The 12,999-nt window shown below is 48.8% G+C and overlaps 1 protein-coding gene and 1 long non-coding RNA gene across 2 annotated transcripts in view; one reads left to right on the plus strand and one right to left on the minus strand.

The window, feature by feature from the left end:
- The window catches only part of LOC127492856 (uncharacterized), a 39,512-nt gene that overhangs the window by 22,678 nt on the left and 3,835 nt on the right, over positions 1-12,999 (minus strand). The window lies entirely within an intron of this gene.
- Positions 5,427-6,992, plus strand: GPR150 (G protein-coupled receptor 150). The gene has a single exon (XM_051854008.2). It carries the CDS (start codon positions 5,564-5,566, stop codon positions 6,845-6,847), a length of 1,284 nt encoding a protein of 427 aa, XP_051709968.1. The 5' UTR covers positions 5,427-5,563; the 3' UTR covers positions 6,848-6,992.

Raw genomic sequence — 12,999 nt, forward strand, 5'->3', positions numbered from 1 at the left:
GGAGTAAACCAGCGAATGGAAGACCTTTCTCTGCCTCTGCCTCTCTGTAACTCTGCCTTTCAAATAAATAAATAAATATTTAAAAAAAAATGTTCTGTGTAGAACCTATTGTTGTAAATACATAGATCTAGACTGAAGAATACATAATTATTAACAATGTTGATCTCAGGGCTGGTGTTGTGGTGTGTGGCAGGTTAAGCTGCTGGCTGCTTCACTTCCCATCCAGCTCCCTGCTAATGACCTGTGAAAAGCAGCAGAAGATGGCCCAAGTCTGTGGGCCCCTGCAGCCATGTGGGAGACCTGGATGAAACTCCTGGCTCCTGGCTTCAACCTGGCCCAGTTCTGGCTGTTTTGGCCATTGAGGAGTGAACCAGTGCATGAAAAATCTCTCTCTCTCTCTTTCCCTTTCTCCGTAACTCTTTCAAAATAAATAAATCTTGCCGGCGCTGCGGCTCACTAGGCTAATCCTCCGCCTAGTGGCGCCGGCACACCGGGTTCTAGTCCCGGTCGGGGCGCCGGATTCTGTCCCGGTTGCCCCTCTTCCAGGCCAGCCCTCTGCTGTGGCCAGAGAGTGCAGTGGAGGATGGCCCAGGTGCTTGGGCCCTGCACCCCATGGGAGACCAGGAAAAGCACCTGGCTCCTGGCTCCTGCCATCGGATCAGCGCGGTGCGCCGGCAGCAGCGCGCCGGCCGCGGCGGCCATTGGAGGGTGAACCAACGGCAAAAGGAAGACCTTTCTCTCTGTCTCTCTCTCTCTCTCTCACTGTCCACTCTGCCTGTCAAAATAAATAAATAAATAAATAAATCTTTTTTTAAAAAAGATGATCTCTGGTCAGTATACTAAATAACCTTTTTTGTGCTTTGGATCTATATACATATTACTTATTTTTCTGCAATTAACACAAACCATTTAAATTAGAAAATAAATATTGAATTTTCAAGACATATGCATCAAACTAAACAGCACCTGTATTGAGTGTCCCTGAATGATTCACTGGGTTCACAGCATCACCTATGTAATATTCCTGCCACCAAAAGCCAAAGCCCCAAACATAATTATGTGGAAACAAATACAACGTTAGGGACAGGCTGCAAAACACGTGTCACGGACTCTTCAAATGTCAGCATCATGAAAGCAAAAATATAGTTTGGAAAGACTGCACTAGATTAAAGGTCACTAAGAAATATTACAGTCAAATAAAATCTAGGTGCCTTGATGTGCTAGCACAGGGGATAAAAATAAATCCATGGCAAAACAGATCTCTGAGAAATGTGTCAGTGACAAAGACAAACTTCCAGAAAGGAAAACAAAGTGATCAGATCCAAACAAATCTCAGCTCAGAATGGCTTAAGGTTCTCCACACAAATACCTAGGAGCCCACAAAGCGATGGCACACTGCCTTTAGCATTCAGAAGGAAATATGTTCAAGAGAATTTTACAGCCCAGAGGATCATATGCTATGCTTGGGGGTAGGAGAGAGAAATTTCAGACACGCTAGGTCCCCAAAAGTCACCCTTTCTCAAGAAGTCCCAGAGAGATGCTTTCTTCCCAGAGAAAGGAAGGAAGGAAGGAAGGAAGGAAGGAAGGAAGGAAGGAAGGAAGGAAGGAAGGAAGGGAGAGAGAGAAAACCACAAAATCAGAAAACAGGAGAATTGGCATGAGATCAGGCAAAGTCACGTCCAGGACAATGACAAACTTGAAATTCCAGGATGCCACCCATTCCAACTGAATCTACAAGGTGGGCACAGTGAGGTCTCCCACTTGGACAGCGTTTTCACCCTGATGAGACATCGGATGAAGCCTTCCACCGAAAGGGAGGAAACACAAAGACCAGAAATCCAGGAAACAGGAACTAAAACCCAAAGAAAGGCTGAGAGTTTCAATAACGGCCATCAACAGAAGCCCCAGATGACAGCCAGGCAACAGGCCTAAGAAAAATCAGCCCAGATCGGAGGGAAACGGAGGTCTCTGGGGAGGAGCTTTCCTAGAGAGAAACATCAGAGTTGTTACATTTGTGTTATGAGGCAGGCCCTGTAGAAGGGGCAGGCAGGGGCCATTTGAGGGTCATGGAAAACTTATGTCTAGTAACAACGAAAATTAAGAAAAAGCACTTACTAATTTTAAAATAAGAAGAGGATATTCATAATAACCTACAACGCTCGGCTGAGAATACGTTCACTCATAATAACATAAACACTGAACATAGGTCTATCCCAAAATTACAATATTACTGTACTCACGGTATGGGAAAGGAGGAATGGGGCAGACAAAGGCCTAACAGTTAGATCTTCACCCTTCCTCACTGCTGAACTAACGAATCGCTCTATACATGCTTAATACTTACAACCACGGAATTATGCAAATGTCAGAAGAAACTGCAAACAGAAATCTGAATGAGAAGAGATGCCTGGAACATGCAATTCTTCACACTGTCAGCCTTCTTGTCCTGTTTGATTTTCAAAGCTGTGAGCATGTATTGTTTTGATAAGAGTGAGTTGTAAAATCAGTGTTTTATCAGGTATTAGGCTGCGTTAGTTAGGCTTTGTGACATGTAATTTCTGTTTTATAAGGTACAGGAGCACTTCCAACAAATCTAAGCCAAATGGAGCAACTGTTTGGAGAATACTGGGCTGACACCGGCTCGGGGACTCACTGGATGAAGGAAAATCCTGAGGGCTCCCTGGGGGAAGTGGCTCATAGCTGGGACCACGTATGTTACCAAGGAAAGCGCCTTGGACAAAACTCTTGGAGGAAAGTGTCCGATCAAGAACAGAGTTAAGCTTTGCTGAGACCAGCTTAAACACTGCCATCCTCCCTGTAACCGTGCCTTTCAAATCAATCCATCAATCAAAAAAAAAAAAAAAAAAAAAAAAGCTCAGATTTTCCAAGTATATCACTCTACCTATCTCTTTCATTTTGTTTTTAAAGTTTTGTTGGTTTACTTAAAGCATATTTATGTATTTGAAAAGAGAGAGAGGAGAGAGAGCTCTGTTCTCAATCCACCTGTTCACTCTCCAAATGACTGCAACGGCCCCAGCTAGGGCAGAAATCGAACTCCATTCAGTTTCACTTGAGCCCTCGTCACTGTATTAGCAGGAAGCTGAGCCAGGAACTGGAGCTGGACTTCTAACCCAGGCCCTGCTATGGTACGCAGGTGTCTTAACCACTAGGCTAAACACCCACGCCCACCTCTTTCTGAAATGTCTCATCGAAGGCATTCCCAACCATACATCTCCAGGAAGCTTCCTTGAGCTCCTTTGGAAGATACTGCCATAGATATGAAAGGCATGGATTTATAGTCAAAGCAGGAACTTTTCATCAAAATTATCCGAAATGCACTATATAGTCATTAATTCATCATCTCAACTACCACGTAACAGGCCTAGTGGGAGGCATCGGAGACATGACAACAAATGCGATGATGATGATGATGATGGTGAAGAAAAAGGAGGAGGAGGAGGAAGAAGAAAATCACAAAAGTCTCTGGCAAAAGGACAATGCTTGGAAAATGTGATTCTAACAGCAACCGGCAGGGGAATCATCTATATCCATCCACCCTCCTATTCCATGTACCTGAAGTTCCAAATGTTTCCTGCTGAATGTGAACCCAGCAGATGCCACACCTCCCATTAGTGTGAACCCAGCAGACGCCACACCTCCCAGGACTGGGAACCCAGCAGATGCCACACCTCCCATTAGTGTGAACCCAGCAGACACCACACCTCCCAGGACTGGGAACCCAGCAGACACCACACCTCCCAGGACTGGGAACCCAGCAGACGCCACACCTCCCAGGACTGGGAACCCAGCAGATGCCACACCTCCCATTAGTGTGAACCCAGCAGATGCCACACCTCCCAGGACTGGGAACCCAGCAGACGCCACACCTCCCCAGGACTGGGAACCCAGCAGATGCCACACCTCCCATTAGTGTGAGCCCAGCAGACGCCACACCTCTCATTAGTGTGAACCCAGCAGACGCCACACCTCCCATTAGTGGGAGCCCAGCAGACGCCACACCTCCCATTAGTGGGAGCCCAGCAGCTGCCACACCTCCCGTTAGTGTGATCCCAACAGATGCCACACCTCTCAGGGAGTGTGAATCCAGCAGATGCCACACCTCCCATTAGTGTGAACCCAGCAGCTGCCACACCTCCCGTTAGTGTGATCCCAACAGATGCCACACCTCTCAGGGAGTGTGAATCCAGCAGATGCCACACCTCCCATTAGTGTGATCCCAGCAGCTGCCACACCTCCCGTTAGTGTGATCCCAACAGATGCCACACCTCCCATTAGTGTGATCCCAACAGATGCCACACCTCCCGGGGAGTGTGAACCCAGCAGCCGCCACACCTCCCATTAGTGTAAACCCAGCAGCCAGCTCACTGCTGTGGCCCTCAGACCAGGAAGCAGAAATTCTACCTTCACCATGACTTAGCAGTGTGTGGGGGTGATGCTGTGTGTGGAGGGGGTGTTACATAAAAGACAAATGCATGCTTCCAATAGGAAAACTTAAAATTTGTTTGTGAGGAAGTCGGACTAAAATAAAAATCAGCAGCATTTAATCTAAGCCATTTCCTGTGATTTAGGTTTCTTTCTTAAAAAAAAAAAAAAAAAAGTTGGCCGCCTTATCATTTTCTTAGTCACCTTTTCTCAAGGCTTATTGGAGGCGGAGGCCCTCCTAGCAGCCTCGCGTCTGCGGGAAAACAGACCCGAGAGCACGAGGAGCCTGGATGACACATCTCCCCTCGCCGGCTGAACACACGAGGGGCGCAGCAGTGGGTGCACTGCCCGTTGGCATAAAACCTAGTGATGCCCTCTTCAGACTCGCGAGGAGGGCTCCTCATCACCGGGCAGGCGACAGCAGCTGCGATCCATGAGAAGCATCCGAGACAATCCGCAAGCCGCTGCCGCCCCTCACTGCCGAGCGGCACCCCCAAATCCAGTCCTCGCCGCTGCCAACGCTCTCACTGCTGGACAGAGGAACGCGTGCCCGTCTCTCTCACAACGCAGTCAGGGTTCTCGGGACCCTTGTCTTTCTCATGCTAGTGCAAACCCATGGCATCTCGAATCTCCTATTATTATAATTATTTTTAATCAAAACTGTCTTTTCCAATTTTCCCAGTGGCGATTACAGTCTCCGGCAAGAGCTTCCTCTCGTGCGTTGGCGCCGGGACCACACAAAGCTTTCCAACCGCCCCGCAAGCCGACTTTGCCAGCCTGCGCCCCGCGCTCCGTGCTGGGGGACCACCGGCGCGTACGGGGCGTGGAGTGGGGGGGGTCCGAGGCTCGCGCGCTGGCAGCGAGGGGAGCGGCGGCGACTGGAAGAGGATCGCCAGGCGCGACGCGAAGGGGGAGAATGGGGATCACGCGTGTTCCTCGAGTGTACAACCCACGCCGGAGTGACAGATGACGAGGACCACCTACAAAAACCACCGAGGGCCAATCAGCCCGAACCCATCTCCCTCTCCTCGCGAGCGCTTTCCCAACTAACTTTGGGTACTCGCGGAGCCCGCGCCACCTCGCCGCCGCTTCGTTCCCCGCGCCCCGCCCGGGGCCAAGGATGGAGGACCCTTTCCTTCCGCGCACCCTGCCGCCGGCGCCCAACCTCTCCGCGCCCAGCTCGCCGGCCTGGGCTCTCAACCTGACCGCGGGGCAGGCAGCCCCCGCCCCGGGCCCGCCGCCGCCCGGGCTGCCCGGCCGCCGCGTTCGCCTGGCCCTGCTCGGAGCCCTCCTGGTGCTGGCGGTAGCAGGCAACGCCACGGTGCTGTGCCGCCTGTGCGGTGGCGGCGGTGGGCCTGGGGCCGGCCCCAAGCGCCGCAAGATGGACTTCCTGCTGGTGCAGCTGGCCGTGGCCGACCTGTACGCGTGCGGGGGCGCGGCGCTGGTGCAGCTGGCCTGGGAACTTCTGGGAGAGCCGCGCGCGGCCGCCGGCGACCTGGCCTGCCGCTGCCTGCACCTGCTGCAGGCGTCCGGCCGCGGCGCCTCCGCCCACCTAGTGGCGCTCATCGCCCTCGAGCGCCAGCGCGCCGTGCGCCGTCCGCAGGGCCCGCCGCTGCCCGCGCGCGCCCTCGCCGCACTGGGCTGGCTGCTGGCGCTGCTGCTGGCGCTGCCCGCGGCCTTCGTGGTGCGCGCGGGGACCCCCTTGGCGTCCCCAGCCGCCCGCTCCTGGCCCGGGGCGCATCGCTGCCGCGGCATCTTCACATCCCTGCCGCGCTGGCACCTGCAGGTCTACGCGCTCTACGAGGCCGTCGCGGGCTTCGCAGCGCCCGTCGCGGTCATGGGCGTCGCCTGCGGCCGCCTGCTCTACGTCTGGCGGCAGCGCCGGCCTCAGACCCCGGCGGCGGAGGTGGCGCCTTGGTCGGCGAGCCCGGCCCGAGCCCAGGTGCCCAGCGCGCTGCCCCGCGCAAAGGTGCAGAGCCTGAAGATGAGCCTGGCGCTGTCGCTGCTGTTCGCGGGCTACGAGCTGCCCTATTTCGCCGCCCGGCTGGCGGCCGCGTGGTCGGCTCGGCCCGCGGGAGACTGGGAGGGAGACGGCCTGGCCGCCGGGCTGCGCGTCCTGGGGGCCGCCAACAGCGCCCTCAATCCCTTCGTCTACCTCTTCTTCCAGGCAGCCGACGGCCAGCTCCGGCGGCGGCTGCGGAGACTCCTGGGTGCCGTCGGCTGCGCGCGCGAGGGCGTCTCCGAGGACGGCGAGGACGCGCGCGGCCACCAGGCGCTCCACCGCCACCGCTGGCCGCGCCCGCACTACCACCACGCTCGCCGAGCGCAGGGGGACGAGGGCTGCCGGCGCCCACCCCCGCCGCGCCCCAGGCCGCTGCCCTGCTCCTGCGAAAGCGCCTTCTAGTGCTGATCCGGCCACGCACAGGTCGCCCGTCCCCTGTCGCCGCCGCGCAACGCGGGGCTGGCTGGGTCTGCCTCGGTCGCAAGGGGAGGGGGTCTCGCGGAGACGGTGACTCTGCAGCTGCCCCTGCTCCCTTATAGTGTTTACATGTTGCTACCCTCTTCCAGTGAGAGCGAGAGAGCGCCCGGTTGGAAGCTGTAACAGCAGTGGAACTTGGAGTTGTTACTTTTGCAGCCCTCCTTCAAGCCCCCATAGTGTTTCTGACCATGATCATTTATGGTACAAAACTGCCAGACTGATTCTTTGCTCTTATCGTGTGTTTTTACTGATTTCCACTCGTGCTTAAATCGAACGGACCCACGGGCCCATAGAGGCTGTCTGGTTCAGATGAGGAAGAGCCTCACTCCGCTCTCCCCGGGGAGGCCTTGGGCCCTTCCGTAAAGACTGTCGGCAATGTAATCGTGCTGTCACAGCAGACACCCGGTATCTGTGAAATAAAAACATTTCCCACCCAGCAATTAGGATCTTAAAAACAACAATACAGCAATGTGTTTTCTCGGACGCAGATCACTACAGCCTTTCTTCCCAGCGTGGCTGCCACCTGCAGCAGAAGCCGGGGTGGTAGGAAGGCTTCTCCTAATCCCTCCTAGACACGCCCACTCCTGGAGGAGGCTGTTCCTGGGTCCAGACCAGCATCCAAAGGTTTCAGCGATGCTGTACCCAGACCCAGCAAATTCCTCCGTGAACCAGAGAAGGGACGGGCAAGGTGGCGACTCCCTGTCCAGCATGGACTCCTTCTCAAACCTCAGGACCTGTGCATGCACCCGTGAAACTCCCGTTCCATGGAACTGAATTTCATGCCTGTGGGCGCGGATCGCTGAGACCCAACTCAAAGGGCACAGTGGATCTGTGAGCTCCTTTAACTGCCTTGGGTTCTAGAGAGAAGTGGCAAGCGTTTACGAACAATATATCCGAGTGTTTACCGCCGGCTTTCAATCTGGGAATCTGAGGCTTTGCCTTGGAGTGCCTCCTGTTCATGCACAAATGCAGGGCTGAGATGCCGACGGGCTCACGCTTGTCGGTAGAGCCAGTGCTGCTGCACCCTAAATGCTGAAGCAGTGCTTGACACAGGAACTCAGCAGGTATTTGTTGAATAATTGATTGTATGATTCATCGCATCTATCAGGCAGGGGTAAGAATAGATTAGAGACAGACAAAAGGAAGTCTTCATTAAGTGAGACTTACCTTCCATCATAATTTTGACAACAGGTAACATACAGCTAAAATAAGTAAACATGATTTATAATGTTATTTACAATAGCAAGTATGTAGCAAACAGCCAGGAGCATAACTCAGTAAACCACAACTAGTGACTAACTGCAAATCATAAAATAAAAATAGCATACTCTGGCTTGTTTGTGGAAGACAAGATAGATTTAAAACATTTTTTTTTCTAAGCTGCTTCCTAAGAAACACGGAAGAAGTTGGAAAACATGAGGAGTTTCCATTTTCAAAAAATGTTGACTTGATCAGAGAGGAAATATTAAAATAAAGTGAAGGGTCTGGTTAAAACCAAACAGATATTTTGTTGGGAGGCAGTGTAACAGAGTGAAAAGTGCAGAGTGTCCAGAGTCTAGAGACCTGAACTTGACCTTCACCTCTGTACTCAGTGATTTCAGGCAGTGTGCTGGACATTTCTGAGTTTCCTCATCAATAAGATGGGGGTTATACGATCTCCTTCTAGAATGAATGGATGTAAAATTCTTGCTGGATCAGGATGGGGAAGACTTGCTGGCTTGTCTCTACATATTCCCTCAATAGTTGATGGCTATCATAATTTTCTAACCCTGGAATGTGAGAGGTAAAAGTTCAGTTGAAAGATATTACATGAAGGGAAGTAAAAGGCTCCAAGGAATCTTCACAGAAAGTGAATGCACTGGAGGTGGCACTTAACGAGAAAGGGCTTGGCCTCAGAGACGGTGGACTGGGCATTGCTGATTGCCATCTCAGCATGTGTTTCACCTTTTCTAGCAGTTTTCAGTCTTATGAGGGTATCTATGTCTCTCAGGAGCTCTGAGGGATCCCCCATGCTGAATACTCTCCCCCTCCAAGACTGGGACTTGGGGAGCCCAAGCCCATCAAAGGAATTCTGTGCCCCCACTGTCACATCTTGTTCAAGAATGGTCATATGATCCAATTAATGCCAAAAGAGAGAGGGGAGGTCTTGGATGGGCATCTCAGAAGGAAGTTTTTACTTCTTCAAGAAGAGATGTAGGAGCTAGGATGTTCTGTCTTTCTCACACTGATGGTAAATAAGGGAGCATATGGCTCTCATGGCCATTGACAGCCACTCCGACCATGGCAGGAGCCAACCCTAAGATGCAGCCAACACCACAGCCAAGGTAGAGTGGAGAGGTGAGCAGAAATTAGGTCCTAATGACCTCCTCTCTGAGCCATCAGACCAAACACCATGAAGCCTGGCCATTGTATGTCTTGGTACATAAGCCAATACATTTTCTTATTGCTTAAAGCAGTTGAGTTTTCTGTTATTTATATCAGCAAGTAATCTCTGAAGTGGAAGTTTGGAAAGAAAAAAGAGAGTCCCATTTTAGCCTATTATGTAATGGCATATGTTCTTTATCAAAGAAATAGGACCATTCCAAGTATACTTTTACTTAGCCCATTAGCCATATGTGCTGAGGAACTGTATTGGGCCCAGTTTTTGGCATAGTTGGGCAAATTAGAGAAAATGAATGTTGTAACTCATGAATTTACAAAATATACAATCTATGAAGAACTATCATTTTTTATAACAAGTACTTTGTTGAGAAATTTCAATCTATAATTCTTAATATTAGAGGACATTATTTGCAAACTCTTTCCATGGATAACTTTGCTATTCATAAAAACATTCATTTGATAATGTTTATTAAAAATCCATCATATGTATGAACTCTATAATATACATAGGTATATATCACTTATCACGAACATAAGTTCCATTTAAAATTTTTGGTGGGAACTAGGGGACCAACTATTGTTACTGTGTTGTCCTTTCCATGGCCAGGGGGAACTGATGACCATAAAACATGATGGTGTAGATTATTACAGTAATAGCCCCCACTGAATCAGTCTTCCTGATATGCATTGTTCTGTACTCTTTCCTCACATGGAATCTGGACTTGGTCATGTGACCTGTGTTGGCCAATGGAGCATGAACAGATATTTAACAAGCAGGGGCTCTTTCAGAAAAGCCATCCTGGGATCTCCATGTTATGAAGAAGCCCAGAAGAAAAGATCATGTGGAAACAAAGCCCAGTCACTCACTCTCTCAGCTGGGCACAGTCTCCCACTGACCCTGTAGCTAAAGGTACCCACATGAATGATCTTAGGAGAGCTCAGCAGAACTAGCTAGCCTGCAGAACTGTGAGAAGTAGTACGTCATAACCATTTTAGACAATTAAGTATTGGAGCTGTCCATTTCACAGCAATAGATAACTAATGGATTAGACAAGGAACATGGTGTTGGATGTATTAAAAGTGGAAGTCAGAAACCCAAGGTTTAGGAAGACATGGATTCTAGTCTCCAAGAACTTGTCGAATGTTTAACTGTTTATTATATAATTTGATGAGATTTCACACTAACATTGAAAAGAGAGAACACCAAAATTCAGTAGACAGGCCCCATCTCCAAACTACCTCTAACGCCTTTTCCATGTGGTAAAACTCCTTCTATTGCCAAACCTTGGGTAGTATTGAGTACTGTTTTATGAATAAAGGCCTTACAACAGATAAAGAGATAAAAAATGGGAGCCACAGTCATCAATGCTCAAATAATGAAGCAGGGTCATGAGACCGATGTGATGCTGATGCCCTGGCTTCCTGGTTAAGCAAACCATAATTTAAAAGAAAATAAAACCAATCTCAGCCAACCACAGGGGGACAACTGGAAATTAGTCACATAGTCTTGAACTGCCCCACAAGGTAGTGTAAAACAGGCAACAGTTCAAATGTTTACCAAATAACTTCATTGCTCTGTTTCCACATTCATCCTATAAAACTGTCCCCCGGTGTCCCTTCAGTGGAGACCTGAGTCACTTTTATTTCAGAGCTGCCCAACCCATAAGTCACTGCCTGCACAAATAAACTCTTCAAAATTTTACTGTTCCAAGATTTATGTTTTAACATAATCATGAGAGCTGAAATTCACTGAATGATCTCTGTGAAGAAGGCATTATACTTGCCACTATAGAAGCGCTCACTCATTTAATCCTCACAACAACCTGAAAGGCACGTATCATAACAATCTCTGATGCACATATAAGGAATGGGGACTACAGATATCTGGGCTCAGCTTCAGACTCATAAGGGGCAGAATCCTGTATTGTCTGGGTGTGAGGAGGGGATCATCTGAAAAAATTATGGAACAGAAATCATCCCTCTGATCTTAAGATACAAGTTTGGCTTTACTGCCTTATATGTCTGCTATAACCCCAGCTAGGACACACACAACTGGGAGTTGAGAAGGCATGTGTTGTATAAACATGGCTACCTAAAGAGCAAAAGGCATTTTAGAAAAACAGCATATAATTGTGACAAGAGGTTTTCATCATTTTAGCTACCAAACAATCCAAAGAAAGAACTCAATTGCTCCTCAACTGGAGGAGACTTACAGCTGTTCACCAAGATCCATGATCCCTTCTTATGTGGCTGCTGGGCCAGAGACTACATTTCCCAGCCTCCTTTGCACCTAGCGATAGATGTGTGACTGTGTTCTCTTCATGCAACGTGAACAGAAGTGACATGCGTGGCTGCTAGGCTTGGACGCTCCATGTTTTCCTTCCCCTTCTTATCGGTCAGAACACATGATGTGAGAGTCACAGGATGTGGCAGTGACTAGGGTTCAAGTGTGCATATGAGGACAGCACACTGGGTGGCAGTGGAACAACATGAAAAGAGTCTGGATTCCTTAGATATTGTGGGGTGGAAATAGCCTAAACTGGCTGGAAGATTGCATGGGGGAAAATTTATTTCCATATTATCTTTAAGTCACTGAACTTTGTGAGTCTCTTTGATACAACAGATCAACCTTTAATCCACCTAATATTCTGAGGTTATATGAATAGGTAGGTCTTCAGAAAGTTTATGGACAAAGCCTCACCCTCAAGCACTGTCCAGAGCTCCCTGGCCCCACTCAGCACACACCTCTGGATATTCACTGAAGGAGCAGACCACTAAGCCACAGAGGCATAGTTCAAAGATACAACCACCAAAGGATAAAACCAACATGTGTTTCCACAAACACCTAAAAATAAACACAGAAATATGAGAAACAAGAGCAAGGAAGACAACAAGACTCCCCCAAAGGAACACAATAACACTTCATATTAGAGGGAGAAGACAAAGAGCTGGATGAACTGCCTGAACATGAGTTCAAAAGAACAATCATAAAGTTACTTAGAAATACAGAGAAGCAAACTTATGATATGAAGAAATCCACACACGACATGGATAATAAATTTTGCCGAAAGATTGAGGTATCAAGGAGACATCAAGCTGTAATATTAGAAATGAAGAATTCAACATGTCAAATAGTAAATGCAATGGAAAGCCTTAGCAACAGACTTAGCAGAATAAAGAGTATCTGAGCTAGAAGACAAATCTTTGAAAATGGACAAAAGAAGAAGAAGGAGTTAGGAAAAACTGAAAATAGTGTTTCAGATTTATAGGATACTATCAAACAACCAAACATGCATGTCCAACCAAACATACATGCTAGGAGTTCCTGAAGGCATGGAAATAGAGAATGGATTACAGGCCTATTCAGTGAAATCATAGCAAAAACTTCTCTAATTTGGAAAAATAAAGGAACATCCAAGTACAGGAAGCACATAGACTCCTAACAGACACACTCAGTAAAGATCTTCACCATGATACATATAGTCAAACTTTCAACAATAAAACATAAAGAAACGATTCTAAAATGTGCATGAAAGAAATGCCAGATTATCCTCAGAAGTTCCCCAATTAGACAAACAGCTGATTTATCATCAGAAACACTGCAGGCTAGGAGAGAATAAAGAGACATAGTCCAAGTCCTAAAAGAAAGAAACTTTCAACCCAGAATACTATATGCAGCAAAGCTCTCATTTATA

Source organism: Oryctolagus cuniculus, chromosome 14 (genome assembly GCF_964237555.1).
Source record: "Oryctolagus cuniculus chromosome 14, mOryCun1.1, whole genome shotgun sequence".
NCBI lineage: Eukaryota > Metazoa > Chordata > Mammalia > Lagomorpha > Leporidae > Oryctolagus > Oryctolagus cuniculus.

Bases quoted from the DNA above. Each gene is read 5' to 3' on its own strand.
- GPR150 (XM_051854008.2), top strand. From the start codon at position 5,564: ATGGAGGACCCTTTCCTTCCGCGCACCCTGCCGCCGGCGCCCAACCTC.